The sequence below is a fragment of the Mytilus trossulus genome, chromosome 8 (genome assembly GCF_036588685.1).
Source record: "Mytilus trossulus isolate FHL-02 chromosome 8, PNRI_Mtr1.1.1.hap1, whole genome shotgun sequence".
In the NCBI taxonomy this organism is placed as follows: domain Eukaryota; kingdom Metazoa; phylum Mollusca; class Bivalvia; order Mytilida; family Mytilidae; genus Mytilus; species Mytilus trossulus.
This window is the reverse complement of record NC_086380.1, coordinates 12,816,337-12,836,012: the sequence shown is the minus strand read 5'-3', so window position 1 is coordinate 12,836,012 and position 19,676 is coordinate 12,816,337. Positions and strand designations below refer to the sequence as shown.

General features: G+C 29.9%; 1 protein-coding gene across 1 annotated transcript; it reads right to left on the bottom strand.

The window, feature by feature from the left end:
• Positions 1 to 936: 936 nt before the first annotated feature.
• Positions 937 to 17,497, bottom strand: LOC134727352 (serine-enriched protein-like). Its single transcript, XM_063591729.1, has 6 exons — positions 17,413 to 17,497; positions 15,935 to 15,988; positions 2,809 to 2,995; positions 2,191 to 2,444; positions 1,563 to 1,720; positions 937 to 1,074 (listed from the first exon to the last, which is right to left on the bottom strand). Exons 1-6 carry the CDS (start codon positions 17,495 to 17,497, stop codon positions 937 to 939), a joined length of 876 nt encoding a protein of 291 aa, XP_063447799.1.
• Positions 17,498 to 19,676: the final 2,179 nt, after the last annotated feature.

Genomic DNA, 19,676 nt, shown 5'->3' with positions numbered 1-19,676 from the left:
ACTTATTTAGCACTTTGTATTTTGAACATGCAATTTAAATAAATAGGGATATCCATCCATATGTACAAATTGTATATAATTATTTACAATTGAATAATTTAAGGTAAAGGAACAGTAAATGGGCTATGTCGCAGATTTTGCTACAAAATTGCATACAACCTTGGCTCATTGAACTGCAACTAAAAATCGAAAAAAAAAACATTTATCTCTTTTATTTGCTGAAAAGTTGCAGATTGATTTCTCTTAATATGGGTGAACATTTGTATAGAAAGCACATAAAATCGGCGAAAAACCTTCTCAAATTTGTCTTAAAATCGCAAAATCTCTAATTCTACTCCATAGATTTTTCTTAAAAAACTATATATTGTTGACACATAAATTTCTGTTTTAATGATATAAAATAATCATAGGGTCACCGACTTCGTTTTTTGTCTAAAACTCAATTTGTTACCTTATTGGTAGTGAAAAACGTCAAAAATCAACGTTTTACGGCCTGCACCGCGATAACGTTACGATTATTTCGACGTTTTGTGGGATTTTTTCACGAAGAATGCAACTTTGAATGATGTATACTGTAAAAACGAAGTCGGTGACCCTATCTTTATTTTGCATCATTATAACGGAAATTTATGTATCAACAACATATAGTTTTTTAAGAAAAATCTATGGAGTAGAATTAGAGATTTGGCGATTTTAAGACAAATTTTAGAAGGGTTTTCGCCGATTTTATGTGCTTTCTATACAAATGTTCACCCATTTTGTAAGAATTCAATCAGTAATATTTCAAATGATAATTGAGATAAATGCATTATTATTTCGATTTTCAGTTGGAGTTCATCGACCACGAGCTGTATGCCAAATTTTACTGAAATCGAAGACATAGCCCATTTACTGTAACTTGACCTTAAGGTAACTATGTATATACTGTAATAGGATCTATAACACAGTTCTCATTAGGAATCCGTTGGTAGTTTTATTGTTCCGTCTGTTATCAGTGACGTCCAGGGTGCTACACGATCGGGAACGTGGTGTGTAGTATAGCAATTCTGGTTGGTTATAGGATATCTCCTGAATCTGGAAAAAAATACAAATATAATTAGTTAGGCAATATGTTAATTATTTTGACATTGTAAGTAAAATAGTAAGGCAAAATACCACAGACACATTTTTAAGAGCATATGAAATAGAAGATGTGGTATGATTGCCAATGAGACCACTGTCCACAAGAGACCAAAATGACACAGAAATTAACATCTATAGCTCACCGTACGGCCTTCAACAATGAGCAAAGCCCATACCGCATAGTCAGAATGCACATTCTAAATGAAGATGACTTTACACATGATAACCAATATAAGTTTAAATTTGCATTTTTTGCGAATGATAAATCAAACTATTTAATGAAAACTACAACGTTGATCGATACCTTTATGAAGTGTTTTTGATATCGCATCAAATTAATATAAACTTATAGTTAAGTAAAATTTAATAATTAAAACTTGGCAATAAATTGACTCTACATTAATTGTATTTGAATAAAGCATAACAGATTATTATTTTACCTCTTTGAGAAGGTGATTGGTCAGTTTACTGGTAGAATACTCATTCGCCGAAGCGATTAAATCATGTACAAGATCAGGTCGGATACAACTAACAGCAAACTCCCAGCATGCATTCTTTAAGCATTCCAACTCGAAGTTCTCAGCAGCATTCAATAGTCCTACAAAACAAACATGAAAATAAATATACAAGGATATAGTAAATAAAATCATAGACTTTCATGGATCGAAACTGTGTGACGAAAAAAAAAGATACGTTCGAAAATATATACAATGTATGCGTTTGAATATATCTCTGCTTGCAACAGATATTTCTCTTAAAACTTATACCTACACTTTATTTTCTGTTGGGACTTTCTACACAGTCATTTTGACAAAGCATATACATTTTAAATGAAGCTGATCTTACACTAGCTTGTCAAATGATAATCAAATTTTTTACGTAATTTCAATTTTCGAAAACACTTTCTGATTTGAAAACCTTGTATAATTTATATAATATTGCTAAAAAGTAGTTATATGTATAAGGTAGTACTTGCTTATGCTGTTTATATTCCTAGGCAACAAAATTACAAATGTATTTAAAGAAACTAAATAACTTTTTAAAAGAAAATTGTGAAACAATTCTTACCTACTACTGTAAATACGTCGACCGAGACTACCCCGCAGTGAATGTAACGTAGCAACCTCTCAAACACGCTGACTTCATACTCTTCTACAGAAATCGTTAACTTGGTTGGTAAGCCGGATTTCAAAGCTTTGTGTGACGGTTTGGATATCAGCAATTTACGAATTTGTTTCAATTTCTTCATAAATCCTATTTTCTTCTGTGAATCTTTAATTTTCATTTCCTTTTCTTTTGCAAGAATCATTAAGTAGAATATCCTGCAATAAAGAAATATATCAATGTCATAAAAGACAACAAGGGAACATGATGATAATCTACATTATGGTCCAATGAGCAAAAAAAAAAGAAACTATAATGCAATCATGGTCACAAAAGCAAAACAAAGAAAGCTAAAGTTTGCGCCACAAAAACCTTACTCAAAACAAAAAATGAAATCATGTGTTTCGCTAATTTTAAGCCTTAATATATCTGTAATATTGTACACTGGTGGTTAAACAATCTGCTTATAATTAACAGTACAATTAGATAAACGGTGACAATAAGATTACCAAAAAAATGTGTATACTAGACGAATTTGACAGAATGATGAACGATTATAAGATATGAAAAACATTTATTTACCTGCTACGGGAAGCTAATATAGCCCTAAGTCCGTGAATGGGATGCTGTTCTGGACCAACAAGGAATGTAACATCACATAGATCAGGAACGGACAGAATATATTTTAAATCTTCACATAAGGCATGCTTATCCTTCAGAACCATCAACTTAGATTCATCATCGTTTATACAGGAAGTGTAACAGTCATCTGAAATAAAAGAAAGTACTAATGAAAGGGACTTGTTTTTAATTAGTTTTATATTTTCGGCAGTTTTCGTTTAAAATTGAATGATAAATCAAGAAAATGTGTCTGCTAGTAAACGGTTTTTTTTTACATATTTTTTCTTCATCTTCCGTTTATTTTCACATTGATAAACAATTACTGTATGATTTTAATAATACACACAAAGAAAATATTGAAAGTTGAGCTGAATTAATCTATTTGACTGTTAATAGATTTCCATTCTCAATTTTATTGTAATTAAATGATATTTGAATAAAACGGAACATGACAAATAGTTAAAATATATTTATTATTAGTACAGTGCGGACTTTTATCATACGTTTAATATATATATAAACTGTTAAACTTCATGAAAAAACTTTATTTAAGCTGTATTAGTTTTTTTTTACCTTTTAACTGCAAAAGCGTACTTATATTAAAATTAAAAAAAAAATTAAAAAATGTAATTAAAGTCATCTAACAGATATTTATTGATAGAGATCGTATTCTTAAATATAATGTACGTACCTTGGAATGCATGATTGTAAGACATGTTTGTTATAAGTATCGAATTGGTATCTTTGGTACTGAGTAAGAAAGCAGTTTATGATTTTATAAAATATTGTTGCATACTTATAATAAAAACAAATGTTTATACAATTAAGTAAATCTTCTACAGAGAAGAGATTATTAAGTAAATCTTATAACGAGTAGAGATTAAGTATGTACTCTATTGTAAAAATATAAAAACGACAGTACTCGGCTTGGTGTTGTTACAACACTACATAGAGTACAGTTTTTACTGATTAATTCTGTAATGATCCTTTCTAAAAACAAATTCATTATTAAATCTCTTCTACGAATAATTTGTTTTGTCTGAATTGTTGTTGTTGTAATAATGGCTGATCCAATAAATTAAAAGATAAAATAAAGCAACAATTTGATGAATTGGGATCAGAAAATATATCCATAAAATATTGTTTAGATACTTATAACTTTGAAGACCCATTATCATGAAGACAAGACACGTGTTAAATTAACAATTATAAAGTCTGTTTGAATACTAAAAATCTTAAACTCACTTAATTTATAAATAGAATGGACAATTGAAAAAAAACATGGACATTAGTGCGTCGCGTATATGTTTACTGTATCTAGTATGTAATTTTCAAATCGTGCAGCTATATATTCATTTCTTACTGTCACAGATAATTCAAAAATATATACTTGTCATAATATATATAACTCAATACTGGGAAACCGAGCTATTTGGTTTTTTTAAAAACTTTAGTAAGACTTTAAAATAACTTCCTCGTTCTTTGATCTCTGTTGGATAGTTGTCTCACTGGGACTATTTCCATATCTCATTATTTTATCAAGATGCATTTTCTCTGGATTTTTCACGAATATCGTTCCTTCGTTTAACATAATTTAAAAACATGCAAGAATTAAAAAATAATCAAAAAACTATTTCGTATGCGTTTATAGTTTTAAAACCATGAAAGACAAGCGCGGTCCGGGCTGTTGTATTACGCATTATGTTTCCTTCAGAACATCCCATTGTTCTTTAGTCAAAGACTGTTTTGTGCACCTCTCTCTCCCCATCTGATATACATGTACGAAACCTAATAATCTGTTTAATTGATATTTATGGTCGTAGTTTTGATTCCAATATGGCATATACAACAGTATATATTGGAATTTAGTGGGATTCAAAATCCTTCTTTACAAATAAAAATTATATTCTCTTGACTTCTAAATTTTTCCAAGTTAATATAGAAAAGAAGATGTGGTATGATTGCCATTGAGACAACTGTCCACAAGAGACCAAAATGACACAAACATTAACAACTATAGGTCACCGTACGGCCTTCAACAATGAGCAAATCCCATACCGCATAGTCAGCTATAAAAGGTCCCGATAAGACAATGTAAAACAATTAAAACGAGAAAACTAACGGCCTTATTTGTGTAAAAAAAAATGAACGAAAAACAAATATGTAACACATGAACAAATTAAACGACAACCACTGAATTACAGGTTCCTGACTTGGGAAAGGCACATACATAAATAATGTGGCGGGGTTAAACATGTGAGCGGGATCCCAACTCTTCCCCTAACTTGAGACAGTGGTATAACAGTACAACATGAGTCCAGTTCACATCATTCAAATATATCTTCTTGGAGAAATATCAATCTATATTTGTACTAGGGGAATATTGTATTGTACTGGATGAATACGTTTAAAGACACATGATACACACATCATAATATTAACCACAACTTTTTTTACTTATTTTTTGTCTGAAAAGGTTAGAAACTTAATGCTGTAATTCATTGCTTAACCTTACTTCTTTATAGTCATGCTAGTACTCGCATCGTCCTAAATTGGTATCGCCCCTTTGTAACTGAGTTAGGGGCACTCAAGTTTGGGATATTTGGATCTGGACTTAGCCTGTCCGACTATTTCAAAACAGGGAGTTTTCATATCATAATGTTATTGTCTTGAATATTCATGTAATATTTGACGCTGAATACTTAAACTTTGAAAATTTAAAAAATCAGTCGTTAATAAGAATAGTTTTTAAAAATTATTACCGAAAATTTGAAGACCAAGAATGTCCAATTAATCTATGACTTAACAAAGTTGTTATTTCGAGTTACTGGTTGATATTTGCAAATAGTTTTCATTCCGCCTCATTTTTTTTCGCCTGTCCCAAGTCAGGAACCTCTGTCCTTTGTTAATCGTGAATAACTTTTTTTTTAATTCATTTAAGTATTTCGGAATTTAGTATGACATTATCACTGAACTAGTACACATATTTGTTTAGGGGTCAACTGAAGCACACCTCCGATGCAGGATTTTCTTGCTGCATGTGTTGAAGACCTTTTTGCGACCTTCAGCTGTTTTGTGGTCTTTGATCTGGCTGCTGTCTCTTTCACACTTCCCCATTTCCATTCTCAATTTTATTTCTGTTGCTTCTAATGAGTAAAGAATTGTAAATCGATGTACAGTAATAAATCAAGAACACGTAAGAATTTTCAGGATTTGTCTTAACATATCCAAAGGATACACACAAGAAACACTTCACCGTTCAGTGTCACAGGGATGAACAGTAACGCATATCTTTTACAATGTATTATACAATTCAAAAAATTACATTAGCAAATCTGTGTTTTGAATCCCAAGAATGCACCGTGATGTAGCATAATTGTGAACTAGCTGTAGTCTTCGAGTTGTAATCCGTACATTGACCTATAATGGTTAACTTATATAAATTGTTACTTGGATAGAGAGTTTTCTCATTGGCACGCATACCATATCTTCCTATATCTATCTACTATCTGTAATCACGGTTGAATAAAACAAAATGAAATAACAAATCGAACCTTTTAAATTGTTAGCAGACACGTTTTATCTGTAAATACATTCAAAATATTGCATTAGTGTGTCACATATGATGACATTATATTAATTTAAACAATAATAGTAAGTGAATGGTTCTATCAATTTGCAAATGAATAACGCGTATCAGTAATACAATTAAATATAACATGATACCATAATAATATTAGTACACTGAATAACAAGACAGCAAGTTATCAAGTTTCATCGCTAATATCTAATAAAGAATAAACAAAATATTCAAATTAATATTCTTTAAATCACCTTTTAGGGGGAAGGGGTCGAATTGCTTAGTCTTAAATACAATTTTCTGTTTTGTAAACTATTGTTTGCTTTTCGTTCCTCTCTCTTGCCATGGAGTTTTCTGTTTATTTTTGACATATGAAGTGGAAAGTCCTTTCGGTATCTTTCGCTTTTCTTTTACTCAATGTATACCAGGATATCTAGTACTAAACCAGCTGAGTATTCTCCGTTCTATGTTCTTTAAATCTTACCACACCCAAGAAGAAAACGAAACAATACATATAAGGATTAACAAGCATAAAACTATAAAAATAACAATGGTTTGTATTCGCAAACTACAGTTGCAAGAACAGATACTCGGCATGGCATCTGTTTGGTCACAGTTGCAACAAAATATCCTTCGTTTGCTAGTTCTTTTGTTAATCAACACTGAAACACACACAAGTAAAAGCTTGTCTGTTAATTTGTTTGTAGGCGTTAGGTCTGCAATTGCGTCTCTTATACCTAAGATAAATAGAAGAAAACACATACTGTAATGTAATATTTTATGATTTTGCATCATAAAAACAAAATATCGCCGTATGAATTATAGGAAGCAGCCGCCAAAACTACATAATTTCCTTTACTCTACATTAACTGTAAAAAAAATATCGTTTCATCTCGGTTTCTAGCAAGTGTTCAACAGTAGTACTAAGCTTTCGGCGCTTTAGACGAGTTCATTAACCAGTTTTTCAAAGAACTTTTCATTACACATGACTTTTGGAATAATACATATGAAAATAGTGCAATTAATAACTATCTTTGCAGTGGAGAAAATGTTTTGGATGTTTTTAGACAAATGAAGTGTTTTTGGTGGTCCTTTCTTAAATGTTTGAGAGTTTTTACTTTTCTACTCTTTATACTACTCTTTCACATACTCCAGACCTATCAAACAACAGTTTTCCTATTAAAGAAATGTTCGCTAAAAAAATGTAATTGCACATGTATTTGTTGTAACTCATATATACTCTTTCTCTAATGAGAAAGGTAAATAATCTATATATATTTACTGGAGGTGTGATGAGATTATCAAAGCTATTAAGTTTTTCCTTGACAACATTTATGTGCGTTTTGTTCAATGCCTATGAGCACCAATTGCGCTCTTTCATAGCCTGTAACCTAAAATCGATCTTCTTTTTTTTTTTTTATAGTAACACAAAGGGATGTGGTATGATTGCTAATGAGACAATGGAAACTGCAAAAAAACTTACTTGTAATTTTTAGGTCGTTGTTTACTTGCATAATCTCATATTTCTTCGTATTATCTTTATCTACCACCTGCAAATGCAGTTTCTTGTTATTCCGAATTATTGATGACTTTTTAAGATTATTAATAGCTATTAAATTGTTATAACAATTTGTTCGACTATCAAACAAGAAATTGCCACGAAGAGAATTTTTTACGATTAAGATTTCTATTTTATCATGTACCTATATAAAAGCAAAATTAAACCGTACTAAAACAAATTTTTCAACTTAAAGTTTTTAGAATCTACAAGTTTTTGCCATCTGATAACACAAACGTCACATCAAACTAGCCAATAACATAATTATCTAAATATTTTAATGGTTAATTTGTTTTGGCTTTGCATTTCTGTTATATTATCGGTACATGTATGTGTATATATATTCGACTTGTATGCTGAATTGTTAGAAAAAAATATTTAATTCAATACAGGATGCGATTCTTTTTCTACATTTGAAATTGGAGTAGGATATAACTGTGATTTTCTTATTTTCTATTCACCAGTTTCGTTCAGCAATTTATGTATTGTTTGTCAATGTTACACTTTATACTAATTGGCTAGATTTGATATCAAAGGACTCCTGTGTTTTCATTTTTTTCACATGCCCCAAATACTTTATTAGCCGGGTTGTTTGAACAGAGTATATTCAAATTTATATTTAGTTTGATAGCTTCAGCCACTATCTATGATACCTATCTCAGGCGATCCTATTAAAACACAGCATGGGTGACCACGAATACCAATTCTAAGCATATCATATTAATAAAATTGAGAATGGAAATGGGGAATGTGTCGAAGAGACAACAACCCGACCAAATAAAAAACAACAGCAATATCATAAACATACATGACCAATAAAATCGATATCAGAAACGAACTGTTTATTTTTTAGTAAATCGACAAGGCAGACACATTTACCAAAAACGAAGCCATCTTCGGTGGAAAATTCTAGCTGCCAAAGTATTAACACATGATCCCCGTTCTATTATGTTTTCACATTTTTAATTGAAAAAATTTCTGGTATCAGAAGCACTTTAAAGCAATGAGGTGTTTTATTTCTACACTCCAATCTGATCCATGTACATTCGTATTCATAATTTGTCAGATACTTACTATAAATTTTTGCGCAATTTTAGGATCGAGTTTAATGCAGAATAAGCAGTTAGACTCGGCATCATAAACTTCGTAGAGGAAACCACAAGGCGTCCATCTGCAAAATAGTAAAAAAAAAAAAAGAAACTAAACTGCTGTAGGATTCAAATAGTATGTACATGTATCGATCATCTGTATCTCTATCTTTAAATATTGACGTATATAAATAGGAAGGTCGCATACCATATATATATATATAAAGGTATTCGGCTTACAATAAAAGTATTTCTTTTAAACGATTTAGGTCTTCTGCCTCATTATGCCTTTGTTAATGAAACACACACGGCGCTTCAATGTCCCCGGTTGCATACTGTAGTTGTCAGGCATAAATGTGCGTAACACATTATTGTATGAAATTAAATGCCAAAAAGTGTAAATCAATGATTATTGGTTTAAAACAAAGGCTTTGTTTAACTGTAAACAGTTTAGATATCAATATTTCAAATGAACAAATAGAAAATGTAGATTGTGAAAAACTACTTTGTTTATATATTGACAAAAACTTAAATTGGAATCAGCAATTAGATAAAATGTCAATTACTATATCAAATAGAATCAATTTATTACAAAAGATAAGAAAATATTTACCTATGCATATACGTATTATCTATTTTAATGCTTATATTCTGCCATTATTTGATTATATATATTGTTGTAATATATGGGGAAGTTGTTGTGACAGTGGAATAAATAAACTTAATAAGTTATTAAAGAAATCTGCTAGGGTTATAGTAGAAGCTGACATTATGACATCATCCAGTGTATTGTTTAAAAGTTTACACTGGTTAAATGTGGAAAAACGAATTCAATATCAAAAGGCAATACTTGTATTTAAATCAGTTAATGGCATGGTTCCTAACTATTTAGAAGAAAATTTTTATTTTACTGATAATCAAAACTATAACTTACGTTCAGCTGATGAAAAACTATTAAATCTTCCAAAACCAAAAACAATTCTTTTAAAGAAAACATTTACATATTCAGGTTCTCAAATATGGAACAGTTTACCAAATGAAAGCAAAATGAGTGATACACTTGTATTTTTTAAAACAAAATGTTACAAATTTTTCATCAATTGTGCAAATTAATATGCCTTTTCATTATTATTTCAATATAATTGTATATTGTGTATAATATAACTTTATAATACTGTTTATACTTATAACTATGTTATTATTATTTTGAGGACTCTCAGGAAGATTAGTTTTTAACTAATGGGATCATCCTCTTGAAATAAAGATTATTTATTTATTTATTTACAAGTTTGATCGTTTATATCAATATACAATGTTATTTCCATTGTTTTATGCAATGAAGGTCTACATATAATAGTAATGCTGCAGCTGATTTAATAAGTTTATGTAAATAAATCGAAAAAAAACTTCGGTTTCTTTATAGTACAATCTGAATAAAATTTGGATCTATTATAATTTTCATTCGTATAGTTCTGGACATAATATTCAATTTCATGATGCTTGATGTATAGGGAAAACGGAAGTATTACATTTTCCCAGCATTAGGTTGGCCTTTTGTTTACCCAAGACAGGGCGAAGGAAGTCAACTTAAGAACGCTGTGATTGGCTGTATTAAAGTGTACAAGTTATTTTTTTATTTATCTATTAATAACTGCAGTGTGTATATTTACAATATAAATTTTAGAATCTATTGAAATATTTTCTAGTGAATTATTCGAAAATGTTGCATAATTAGTAAAGGTTGAATCAAGTGCATTTGGTTACTATGCAATTATTCTAAAAATAGTAAAATCACGTGAAGGCCGCGTGGAGTCTGCATGCACAAAGCGTGATAGATATTGTTCGGAACCAAATTGCGTTCTGAAATTCTCTTGACTTTTTATTACTTTAACATATTCCCAATCATTTATTTATTTAGTATATTGATATATAATAAAGCCTGACGAAAGTTCATTCTGTTGTTTCGGGATTGTTCTTAAATACTCGGATACATCGGGATTTTTCAATCTCTAAATTCTGAAAATCAAGTGAAGGCTGCTTGGAGTTTGCATGCAGCAAAAAAAGTGAAACCTTTGGGGGAACAACGTAAAAGTAGCATGTTCTGACAGAATATTAGACTTAAGTGAAATGTTTTTGACATCTCTTTTGTAAAAGGTCAAAATGGCTGCCGTTGATATGGAAACAGCAAAATTTGAAAAGTGAACCATTTACGGCCTTCAACAATGAGAAAATCAAATGCATTATATTTAGTTAGAATTTGTTGAAAAAATATGAAAAGTGAAGCATTTACGGACTTCAACAATGAGCGAAACCAAATGCATTATATTTAGAAGTTGCTTTAAAAAATATGTAAAATGAAGCATTTTCGACCTTCACCAATGAGCTAATAGCAACTGTTGCCTAAAGAGTGTTTCAATGGAAGTCGCGAATTTCTGTATTCTTCCCATTATAATGATGTCATTGGTCTGTATTCTTTATTTTTGTTTAATTATTTTGTTAAAATTTCTTTATACTTTACCACCCTATTAGCCTTTATTTTTTATATTGGGGTATAAAAGCGTATAGTATGCATTTATAGTTTAAGATGCCATAAATAAATTAATATAATTTCTGACACTATAAATTCTGTTAATAAGATATTTATTTAGGCGCTTCATATAAATAACATGATAAGAATCAATCAAGTTCATATGGACAGGTTACTCGGACATTTTTCTATAAATAGAGAATCAGGTGAAAGCTGCATGGGTTCTTATTATAGGACATTAATCACGACCAGGTCAAAAATGTTGCATAATTAGTAAAGGTTGAATCAAGTGCATTTGGTTACTATGCAATTATTCTAAAAATAGTAAAATCACGTGAAGGCCGCGTGGAGTCTGCATGCACAAAGCGTGATAGATATTGTTCGGAACCAAATTGCGTTCTGAAATTCTCTTGACTTTTTATTACTTTAACATATTCCCAATCATTTATTTATTTAGTATATTGATATATAATAAAGCCTGACGAAAGTTCATTCTGTTGTTTCGGGATTGTTCTTAAATACTCGGATACATCGGGATTTTTCAATCTCTAAATTCTGAAAATCAAGTGAAAGCTGCTTGGAGTTTGCATGCAGCAAAAAAAGTGAAACCTTTGGGGGAACAACGTAAAAGTAGCATGTTCTGACAGAATATTAGACTTAAGTGAAATGTTTTTGACATCTCTTTTGTAAAAGGTCAAAATGGCTGCCGTTGATATGGAAACAGCAAAATTTGAAAAGTGAACCATTTACGGCCTTCAACAATGAGAAAATCAAATGCATTATATTTAGTTAGAATTTGTTGAAAAAATATGAAAAGTGAAGCATTTACGGACTTCAACAATGAGCGAAACCAAATGCATTATATTTAGAAGTTGCTTTAAAAAATATGTAAAATGAAGCATTTTCGACCTTCACCAATGAGCTAATAGCAACTGTTGCCTAAAGAGTGTTTCAATGGAAGTCGCGAATTTCTGTATTCTTCCCATTATAATGATGTCATTGGTCTGTATTCTTTATTTTTGTTTAATTATTTTGTTAAAATTTCTTTATACTTTACCACCCTATTAGCCTTTATTTTTTATATTGGGGTATAAAAGCGTATAGTATGCATTTATAGTTTAAGATGCCATAAATAAATTAATATAATTTCTGACACTATAAATTCTGTTAATAAGATATTTATTTAGGCGCTTCATATAAATAACATGATAAGAATCAATCAAGTTCATATGGACAGGTTACTCGGACATTTTTCTATAAATAGAGAATCAGGTGAAAGCTGCATGGGTTCTTATTATAGGACATTAATCACGACCAGGTCAAAAATGTTGCATAATTAGTAAAGGTTGAATCAAGTGCATTTGGTTACTATGCAATTATTCTAAAAATAGTAAAATCACGTGAAGGCCGCGTGGAGTCTGCATGCACAAAGCGTGATAGATATTGTTCGGAACCAAATTGCGTTCTGAAATTCTCTTGACTTTTTATTACTTTAACATATTCCCAATCATTTATTTATTTAGTATATTGATATATAATTTTATTTATTTTACATGTAAAATGTGATAGATTCTACACTCAATCGTTTTCTAGAATAAATCTTTTATCCAAAGTTTTATAGCCAATCAGCTAGCTAAGATAAGACTCCTGTTTATAAGCGTTAAACTACTTACCAGACCTTTAAATTTTAATTAGTTTACAAATTATAAGCAATATAAAGACCAACATGATTTTTCTACATTTTATTCAAAGTATTTGGATATTGTTACATTTATTACATGGACTAAGCATGTTATTCCTTTCTTCTATCGAACTCATTAAAATAATACGTCTAGAGCTCTTATATACGGATATTTTTCTCTTCAAACTTATTTAATACGGTAAGTGTACTATTATTTCATATCAGCACCAGCTTTTGTTTTGAAAGATTTGATTGCCCAGTTTATATGGTACATGTCTAATTCTATATGGTACATGTACATGGTGTATGGCTAATTGATTAGCACATCTAGATAATGTCGACATTTTAAAAGACAAGATCCGTATAATTTTGATTAAAAAATGAATCGAAATCTATAAAACTCAGGCCAATATGCGTTTTTGCTACATATTTAAAATGTTCAGCAATTTGTGATAATCACTTAACAAATGTCTTCATTTTTTGTCTTTACTTGGACCACTGTTATGCCGATGAGTAATAGTACCATTATCTCTTTTTTATTCATTACGAGATTTCTATCATTCGGCATTCAATAGCTTGAAGCTGCTACCCAGACTTTTTAAATGTCAACAGTATCTCGGCAGAAAATTGACAAACAGGGGTTGTGTCTACTTTAATTTTTAAAAAAGTTCATCGAAAGATACCTAGTGATTAAGTGTATAAAACAATGTTGACTGATGTACCTCTATTATCGACATTTTAATGGTTATACCAATTATGTTTGTTTGTTTTGGTCAGACAGTGTTGTTTGTAAAATGGAACTGTATGCAACTGTCATACAAGTTAGAGTTTTAGCTAGCTATAAAACTAGGTTAAATCCACCATTTCCTACATAAGGGAATGCCCAGGAATATGACAGTTGTTTCCCATTCGTTTGATGTGTTTGAACTTTGATTTTACCATTTGATATGAGACTTTCCGACTTGAATTTTCTTTGGAATATTTTCGTTATTTACTTTTTACTTACATATACTTTATGGACCTCCATTCACAAGTATTTAGCAATACATTGACTTTTCGAACGACTTTAACAGTTCGCGATATGAAGTTATCTGATTCCATTTCCATTTTTATGAAAGTCCTATTTTGTTCTCTCATTAACAATCCATTTTCTACCAAAACATTTAAATACTGTCAGCACATTTTGTTCATCAAGCTATTTACTAACAGTTCATACATCATCAACCGTAAATAAAATGTTTGAAAAACTATGTATACCAGTTAATACGTAGGAGGCATAAGCCATATCGATGCATATATACATCTATAAACAAAGATAACTAAATACTGCTTAACCATGTTAAATCTTTATCAAACATATACATTTGATAAATCATATCACTGCACATACATATAACTTAAAGTAACACACATGGGTGAAATACCAGTTACAGTAACCAAATGAGGTTATTAAAGTATTGAAAAAGTTGTTCTTTTTAGTTTCATTAATCAAATTAAAACATTTTGAACAGCTTTAAAATTCTAAATGTTCTGCATATTGTAAAACCTTCATAGTAACCGGATCGTATATCAAATGCCTGCTTTGGTTGAGTGAACAAAGTCTAATGAGTTGACTAAAAGAGTCCCAGATGTCGGATTTTTAATTTACAAATCAGTCCTTCATTGCAAGAAAGAATAAACATTTCAAATGACACAAGATTCACGGTGATTGATAAAAAAAACTTAAATATTCTAAATGTCAGGCTATAAACGCTTTCTCTTCCTGGAAATATTTATGCAAAGCTCTTTGTAGAATTAATTTTAATTATAAATTATTTTCGTGGTACTTACATGGTAATATCATTTAATAAATGTAAAACAACTAACATCTCCTTGAATATATTTTGCAAGAATTATTTTCTTAGTTTTAGTCTTGACTGATACTTTGATGGGAAGTTTCACTAACATACACTAATAACCATATCAATAAATGAATCGTAAACGAATGGTTATCTTTTATCTTTATACTCCTTTCAATATCTTCAACTTTATTCCAAACTACACTCTCATCTTCCATGCATGCATTCGGTAATCGATGTAATTAAAAATAATAAATTGAAACAGTAGATGAATTTTGACATGAAACTGCAAATCATGTTGTGTGAATGTCGCTCACTTATTACACTGACCATCAGAAGGAGTTGCTTTCAAACCAAGTTTTTATAAAAAGAAAATGCAAAGTCAGATTAATCTATATTTTACTAGATTATATACGAAATTTAGTCTTGGTATCTATGATGAGTTTATTTACCACATTTAAGTGTATCCTATTATTTGTACTTTTTCGACAGAATAATAATTTTGCTCCGAAAGTATCTTAGTAAATTATTCGTTTTTTCCCCGATGTTCATATACAGTTCAGCATGCGTCAGATGATTTTAGAATTACACGATAATTCGTGAGATTGCCCGTTTTTGTGTCGGTTACCTTAACAATGAAAGTAACAGTTACCTTTATATATACATTATGACGATATGCGAAACTTGTCTCAAAAACGCAAGTTTGCAAAGAAATGTTAACCATAATTATTATAATAGGACTACTATTTTGAAGGAATCATCACATCGTCTTAGAAAAGGAAAAATGAATAAGACAAAAAGGTATCTCTACTTACCTATATCTCCAGTTATATTTATCATGTTTTGTCCTCCACATCTTACTTCAAACCCTGAACATATGAAAAAAATCATCTGTAATTTTCAATGAGACTTTCATAAAAAGAGGGACGAAAGATACCAAAGGAACAGTCAAACTCATAAATCTAAAACAAACTGACAACGCCATAACATGACCAAGAATAAGACGCAAAAAGTAAAATAACAAGAATTCCGAGCTCCAAGGAAAATACTAAACGGCAAGTCCCTTAGCAAATGACAAAATCATAAGCTCTAACACATCAAACGAATATATAAAAACTGTCATATTCCTGACTAAGTACGGAAGTAAACAATGGTTTTGACGTATCAACGGATTAAACAGAAGTACGGAAACTGGTATCAACCTTTGAGTAGGATCTGCTAACCTTTCTGGAGATATCCTTGCTTTTATTGGGATCGTGTCGCTTAATATGTAGTGTGTAATGTGCACAAGATAATTTTGATCTATTGAAAGCTCTGAACAATTAATTATTTAGAATTAATTCAATTTTTGATATAACGTGTCTACTGATTAGTTAACAGTTTTTTTCTACCAGCTCATATACACAATTTTATTATTTTCTGTTGAACTAATAGGAGAAATATAGGTAATATCGAAATAAAAAAGGTTAAAATTACAGAAATCTCTTCAATTTTACCATAGAGTAGTTTGAGTACAGCTTATTTGAAAAAATAATAATAAAAAAATAGGTCAGCAATGAGTTAAAAAAAATAATTTCTATTTAAATGCAAAACAATGGCATTTTGTTTTACCATAGGGTGATAATTTGAATCTTTTTCAATAACATATATATACAATTTAAAAGTTATCTGGGGCAAAAACGAATTGATATGTTTGGTTGACTGGTACACCAAATGATACAGTAACTAATATAGTAATAAATACAATTTGTAATGATTTTTTTATGAAAGAAAAAAGCAGACACAATAAGTTTTTGACATTAAGGTATGATAGATGCTCAATTAAAGTTAGGTGTTGGAGATATATGTTGTATTAGTATTTATATATTTATATGTTGATTAAATTCTAATTTGTATAAAAGACCTCGCAATCTTAATCTTTATTTTGGAACTATTCTGGGATATAATATAGTTTTGGCATACACAATACCATTCATAATATCAAGGGTTTTCACGTTTTATGAAGTGTACCTTTTCAGTTTTTTTTATAAAACATCCCTAAACAAATCCACAACAACAAGCAAAGCAAAAATAACAAAGCAGAACAACTCGAAAAAAGAAGATAAAAGAAGAAGAAATAACAAAACCAAATGAAAAACTAGAACTTTACTCCATAAAATCATTATTGTGTAATTTGAACAGAACAAAACAGAACACACATCAGTTATGCATATAGCAGGAGAAAGACATTCAGTTTTTAACACGTAATGATTTTCAATCTTGAATTATTGACAAAGATAAAATTCTTACTTACCACTTTTAATGGGTACAACTTCTAGTTCCGCTGCATCTGCAATAACCTTCAGTCCAGGATACTGTTGCAGAAGATATTTGTTCATGCTGCTAATAAACTTCCTGTATTATAGTAGTGTTAAAGATTTTAATACATTCTTTCGTCGTTGTAGATAACGAATGTTATACAAATATACAAGTTATTGAAAAGAAATCTATAAAATAGAGATTAAATATATGTCAACAACATCAAGTTAATTCTTTTAATGATTTAAAAGTTTTGTCTAATCGTTTGATGTGTTTGAGCTTTTGATTTTGCCATTTGTTTAAGGAATTCCGTTCTGCATTTTCTTCGGGGTTTAGTGATTTTGTGACTAAAATTTTTACATAATTTTTAATTTAGCATTTGCTTATTGATGTTTTACAAACAAATACTTTTGTTATCTCTCCCGTTTTTTTAATGTGTACATTTTAAAATTGAATTTAAGCATAATATAACATTCCACGTAAACACTACATAAATAGAACTTCTCAATGTTTGTCCCGTTTTAGCTAGGACGCTTTCAATTTTGAATTTACGTTCTGGTAAAAACTAAAAATATCGATTATTTGGAATAGAAAAAAACGTCCATCAAATGCTATCATTTTCCTTCTCAAAACGAAAACGACGAGCAAAGCAGGCTATAGAAGCTTGAAATACAATTGGGTACCAATTTTGCTGTGTAAACTCCTTGAGTGCAAACCTCATTGTTTTGGCTACTGGCCGTTTACTTTTCTGTAATATGCTAATTATCCTTAAATATGTTATGAAAGCTTAAATCCTAGGCAATATTTTAATGCCTAGTCATAAAGTTATTGTCTGCAATTTGCAGACATTAAGCTTATTTCCATGAATCTAATGATAATTATTCATCCTTTTGCCGAACACAATTTTAGGCTTTAAAGTTAACTCTGGAATTTATGCATATTTGGTGATTCATTCTTGATATAAAGTCGTTTCTTTATTATACTTCATATATAACATGTATAAATCTATATTAATTTGACATATATTCAAAACTAATTAAGTATATAAAGAATTTTTAGCAATTAAAAACATAATTAACTCATACTTTTTTCATGTTTTGTGGTAATACAAAATATTGAAAACAGTAAAAAAAGAAAAGTAGTTGTATCCAATTAAAAAAGGGAGGAGATTCTATAAAATCATTATAATATTTATTTGAACATTTTGTATACTTCAATAGTTGACGATATATACATGTATATGCAGCTAGATGGGAGAAATTCAGCACATGGCCCTTGTGTTTTTGGGCATCAATCACTTCGTGTAAGTCATGTTAATTATCGAGTGCAAAATAGCATTCCTTATCGCTTGTTATATATTCATTTTTACAATAAATATTCACGAAAATATTTTTGAAGAACATTTTGTTAAGTAAATGATAGGAAAATGTTTTGTCGTATAAAATGTAAGTAAGTTTGAACTTATAGTCATCTTTTATCCTTCTAATAACTGACAACTTCATTACGAATTTGTCTTATTTGTTTTCAATGATCTGAATTATTTAAAGGTTTCGCTTTATGGTGATTATATTACGATGTCTTATCTTGTTTCTAATTTAGTTGTTCATTTGATTTTGCCATGTGATTATGGACTTTCCGAATTGATTTTCCTCTAAGTTCAGTATTTTTTTACTTTTTTAAAGGAATTTATTGGTGTATAACCTCGACCAAGTCCCTCATAAACAAATATAAGTTCAAATGCTTGTGTTTGTGACTGACTTGGTCAAGTTTATACACCAATGAATTCCTTTAAAAAGACGTTTAATCCTTATAATTCTTCATTAGAGATCAGGAATATATATTTTTTCCACACTCATATCAACGTATTCCCTTACATATGCAAATCATATAAGATTTGTTGGTATGTATCTATTTATCGTATTTGCAAATGTTTGACAAAGTTATTATAAACATCATTTACATATTAACGTATTACTCAATTTATTTCACTTGACTGGGCGGAGTTTAAACGGTTCGCTCATAATAAACCAGTCCATCTATAGATAGGTGTCTTACAGTGATATTGTTTGCCTTAAATTACTGGAGAATAAAGGCTTTTTCCCCTGAAGAAGAATCCCAATTTGAAAAAAAAATGGCTTAAAATTATTCCCAAAAAGACAACTTTTTTTCCTAAACAGTGCAGTCAAGTAGTAATTGTGCATGAATACAAACTGAAAAACACTCATTTAAACATTTTTCATGCCTAAAAATGACTATATG